The sequence below is a fragment of the Rutidosis leptorrhynchoides genome, chromosome 1 (assembly GCF_046630445.1).
Source record: "Rutidosis leptorrhynchoides isolate AG116_Rl617_1_P2 chromosome 1, CSIRO_AGI_Rlap_v1, whole genome shotgun sequence".
Classification (NCBI taxonomy): Eukaryota; Viridiplantae; Streptophyta; class Magnoliopsida; order Asterales; family Asteraceae; genus Rutidosis; species Rutidosis leptorrhynchoides.
This window is the reverse complement of record NC_092333.1, coordinates 662,066,651-662,071,912: the sequence shown is the minus strand read 5'-3', so window position 1 is coordinate 662,071,912 and position 5,262 is coordinate 662,066,651. Positions and strand designations below refer to the sequence as shown.

The window sequence follows — 5,262 nt, the reverse complement described above, 5'->3', positions numbered from 1 at the left end:
ATCACAGTAAACCAAGGTAGCAGAAGTAAGAGGACAATGGAGCTCGCGCAAAAGATTACGAATCCAACAAGTCTCGGCAACGGCATTGGCAATGTGACGACCCGGGAATTTTCGACCAAATTTAAACTTAATCTTTATATGAATTCGACACGATAAGCAAAGTCTGTAATGATGAGTCTCAGAAAGTTGGAACTGTTTCATGTATACATTTTACCTTTAGACTGTGCTCGACGATTCACGAACAGTTATATGTAAATAAATGTGCACATATAATATAATATAACGAGAGTATATATATTAATTGGAGATTGTAAAATATGTTAAAAGATATAAAATTTAATATTCAATATTAGTTATATAATATATATATTATATAATTATATTGCATAACCAATAATACGTAATACTAGTATACTAACTTAATTATTGTTACAATAATATTGTTATTCTTTCAAAAATTAATGTCGATATTATTATTAACAATATTATTATCATTTTTATCATTATTATTATTTCTAATAATATAATTATTAATATTATAGTATCATTAGTATAAATTATTATTAAACTTATTATAAAATATATCATGATTGTTAGTATTAAGGTTATCTTAATATTACTATCATTATTATTGTTAATGTCTTTAACAAATATAATTAATATTATTACTAATAAAATTGTATTATTAATAAAAAAATTGTTATTAGTTAGTATTATTATTATTAATAATATATCTATTAATGGTTATATAAAATATATAATATAAAAGCAGATATAAAAACCAAACCTGTTTTCTTTTATACGTAATCTGAATTGCAAATTTTTTTTCTTCTTTACTGATTGAAGATTTTGTCTCCAGTACGAATCCTGTTACCAATCTATGTCAACCTTTATGATTTTATCTTCTTCTTGTTGTCTCTGTATTTGAATGTCGTTATCCAAATTGTACTAACCAGTTAAAATCCATTATCTGTTTATTTTTTCCCCTAATCGAATTCCTCCTGTCTGTATTTGGTTAATCGTAAACATCAATCACCAATGCAGACAAACTGATCAACTCATTTTTATTAAACTCCAATTATAAGATATATAACAATATATAATCCCTACTCTGCTGCAAATCGTTTAAAAAAAAAAGAAACAGAAAACAAAATAAAACTCATCTTCTTCTCTGTTCTTCACTAATTTTAGCCAAATTTCGAATTCAAGCTTTACTTCAAAATCTATTAATGCCAAAGTGTTAATAAACCAACTCAAACTATCTGTAGAATTTGAGATTTCGATTCCTCATATTGAACACTAATTTTTGAGTCAAAGTTTTGAATATAAAAAGTCAACAGATCATTCTTCATCAAATTCAAAATCATTATTGATATTTCAAGTCCAATTGATGATTCCATTAGTTTCAATGAGTGGATTACAACCTCTTTTATGTTATGAGTCTGATCCAAAACGTTCTTTAAATGAAAATCAATTTTTTTTTTACATTTACGCGACAACAGGTAACATGTTCTTCCTGTTATTTTTTTTTATTTTCGTTTTTAAAGAACTCCAAACACTTTAATTAACTCGTTCTGTTTTAATTATGAATCTTAAAATCAATTAAACATTCCGTTGTTACTATGAGGGATCGATGCTGTGGAGAAGAAAAGAGATAGAAAGAAATTACGAGTTATATTATTTTTGGTTGGGATTAATTTCAGAAAAACAAAGTAGAAGGGATGGTTAAGGGGTATGTGGTATAAACGGGAGGTCTTGGGTTCTATTCTCGCAGCAGCCAATATTTTTTTTAGAAAGGGTTTTATGAGGTAGTTATTATTATTATTATTATTATTATTATTATTATTATTATTATTATTATTATTATTATTATTATTATTATTATTATTATTATTATTATTATTATTATTATTATTATTATTATTATTATTATTATTAATATTATTATCATTATTGTTATTGTTCTATTATTATTAGTACTATTATTATTATTATTATTATTATTATTATTATTATTATTATTATTATTATTATTATTATCATGATTAATGTTATTATTATTACAAATATAGTTATTAGTATTATTATCATTATTGTTATTTTTACTAACAATAGAATATATTTAGTATTATGATTATTGATATGATCCCTAAGTATTAATATTAAGTATTATTAGTTTTAATATTACTATCATAATGAAATATAATATATCTCTCATTAATATTAGCAGTATCATCCCAATCGTAATTATTATTATCATTATCATTATAAATATGACAAGTATTACTGATGTTATTATTATTAATGATTGTTATTGTTATTAGTACAAATATTATACTTATTATTATTATTATTATTATTATTATTATTATTATTATTATCACTAAAATATGTATTAGTTATCACTTATTATTAATGTTATTATCATTTTCGTAAATATTAGTATTAGTATATTTTTATAAATAATGTAATTGTTAATGTTAACATAAGTATTATTATGGGTATTATCACAAATATTATTATTAGGTAATTACTAAAATCTGTATCATAACTATCATTAACAGAAAAATTGATATTTTTACAATTATAATTATTAATATCATTATTATTGTCAGTAATACAATTATTAACAATATTATCTTATTAGTAATATTAAGTATCATAATTATTATCATTTGTACCACTATTAATATTATTTTGACTGCTATCATTATTAATATACAAATAATATATATATACATTAAAAATTTATTTAGTACATATAACATAACAAGATTAATATTTTTACATAACAAAATAAACATAAGAAATATATATATATATATATATATATATATATATATATATATATATATATATATATATATATATATATATATATATATATATTATTAATATAAAAAGAATACAATCAATAAATTTATTAATATTTGTTCGATTACAACGATGTACATTAATGAATATACAAATGATATAGGTTCGTGAATTCGAGGCCAACTCTGCATTGTTCAATATAGTCATATGTATTTTTACTACAAAATACATTAGGTGAGTTCATTTGATTCCCTTTTACTCTTTACATTTTTAGGACTGAGAATACATGCACTACTTTTACAACTGCTCTATTAAATGCTTTTGAAATATTTTTTGAACTGCGAATACATGAAATGCTTTTATAAATGTTTGACGAGATAGACACAAGAAAAACATTCCTCAAATGAATTATTATGCATACAGAAGTTCTGCGGATTATTGTTGAATTATATGTACATGATAATTGCCACCGTTGAATTATGTGGACATGATAATTGCCACTAATTGATATGAATGTTATGTATCGAGTGAATGATTTTATACACAGGTTATGTGTATGTTATTTTTGTGCACGAGATATGTGTACGGTTACTATGATTTATGAAAAAATGGATTTCGTACGCGAGAAATGTGTACTGTATTTAAAAGATATCGCATGTACATTACAGGTGGGTATAGGATTCGGGCCCATTTGTACCATGCAGGATTTAAATCTTGTGTTCTATCAAAATGATAAATTTTATTGTTTTATGATAAACCTATGAACTTACTAACCTTTTGGTTGACACTTTTTAGCATGTTTATTCTCAAGTATGAAAGAAATCTTCCGCTGTGCATTTGCTCATATTAGAGATATTACTTGGAGTTACTCATGACATATTTCAAAAGATGTTGCATTCGAGTCGTTGAGTTCATCAAGATTATTATTAAGTCAATTATAGTTGGATATATTATGAAATGGTACGCATGCCGTCAACTTTCGATGTAATGAAAGATTGTCTTTTCAAAAATGAATGCAATGTTTGTAAAATGTATCATATAGAGGTCAAGTACCTCGCGATGTAATCAACTATTGTGAATCGTTTGTAATCGATATGGACTTCGTCCAGATGGATTAGGACGGGTCATTTCAGGCAACTCCTCGATATTCCGCCTCTGCACTGGAACGAGAAGGCGTGTGTTGCCTCTTAGAAGACCATGACAGTAGATTGTTTCCGAGGAAAATACAATAGCCTGAGGTGGATCGTCTGGTGGTGGGACAACCTGCCCAGTCAGCGTCAGAATAAGCAACCAATGTGGTTGGAGAAGATGAATATAGCTGTAGACCAAGGTCAGCGGTACCCTGAATGTAACGAATGATCCGCTTGAGAGCGTGCATGTGTTGTTCTCGAGGGTCATGCATGAAGAGACAGATCTGCTGAACAGCGTAAGAGATGTCTGGTCGAGTAAATGTAAGATACTGTAGTGCGCCTGCGATACTGCGATAGAGAGTGGGGTCCTTAACAGGGGGCCATGACTAGTAAGTTTGGCACCCGGTTCGACCGGGGTCCTGCAAGGATGACATGAGGGCATACCATCCCGCTCAATGATCTCGGAGGCGTACTGTTTCTGGGAGAGGAACATTCCAGACGCAGTACGAGTAGCATGAATTCCAAGGAAGTAATTCAGCGGACCTAAATCAGTCATAGAAAATTCCTTATGTAAGGAAGCAATAATCCGTTGGACTAAGCTTGTAGAGGAGGCAGTCAACACAATATCATCAACATATAATAACATGTATGCTGTATCCAAACCCTGGCGATTGATAAAAAGAGAAGTGTCACATCAGCTCTGGTGAAAGCCAATCCGCTGAGCATAACCTGCAAACCGTTGAAACCATGCACGGGGGGCCTGCTTAAGGCCATATAAAGATTTCTGCAAAAGGCAGACATGATCCGGGTACCGAGGATGCCGAAACCCTGGTGGTTGGTGCATATATACGGTCTCCGAAAGCTGTCCGTGAAGAAAGGCGTTCTTGACATCTAGATGATGAACTGGCGAGTGTCGAGATACCGCCAAAATAAGTACAGTGCGTATTAATGCCGGTTTAACAACCGGGCTGAATGTCTCATCACAATCAATGCCAACCTGTTGGCTTCGACCGTTAGCAACGAGTCGAGCCTTATACCTACTCAAATTACCATCTGCATTAAACGTGTACTTAAATAACCACATGGAGTGAACTATGTTCGTGTTCGATGGTCGAGGCACAAGTGTCCAAGTACTGTTGTTAATTAAAGCATTATATTCATCAGTCATAGCTTGTTTCTAATTAGGGTCGTAAAGGGCCTCAGGATAAGTACGCGGAACGGGAGAAATGACACTGGTGTGAAGGTTGAGACGATGCACAGGTTTTGTGGTTCCATCGCGAGTACGTGTAATCATGGGGTGAGTGGAAGTGGAGGAAGA

General features: G+C 29.3%; 1 protein-coding gene across 1 annotated transcript; it reads right to left on the bottom strand.

The window, feature by feature from the left end:
- Window positions 1-3,943: 3,943 nt before the first annotated feature.
- LOC139850470 (uncharacterized mitochondrial protein AtMg00810-like) lies at window positions 3,944-4,590 on the bottom strand. The gene is made up of 2 exons (XM_071840044.1): window positions 4,389-4,590; window positions 3,944-4,284 (listed from the first exon to the last, which is right to left on the bottom strand). Exons 1-2 carry the CDS (start codon window positions 4,588-4,590, stop codon window positions 3,944-3,946), a joined length of 543 nt encoding a protein of 180 aa, XP_071696145.1.
- Between the last annotated feature and the right edge of the window lie 672 nt (window positions 4,591-5,262).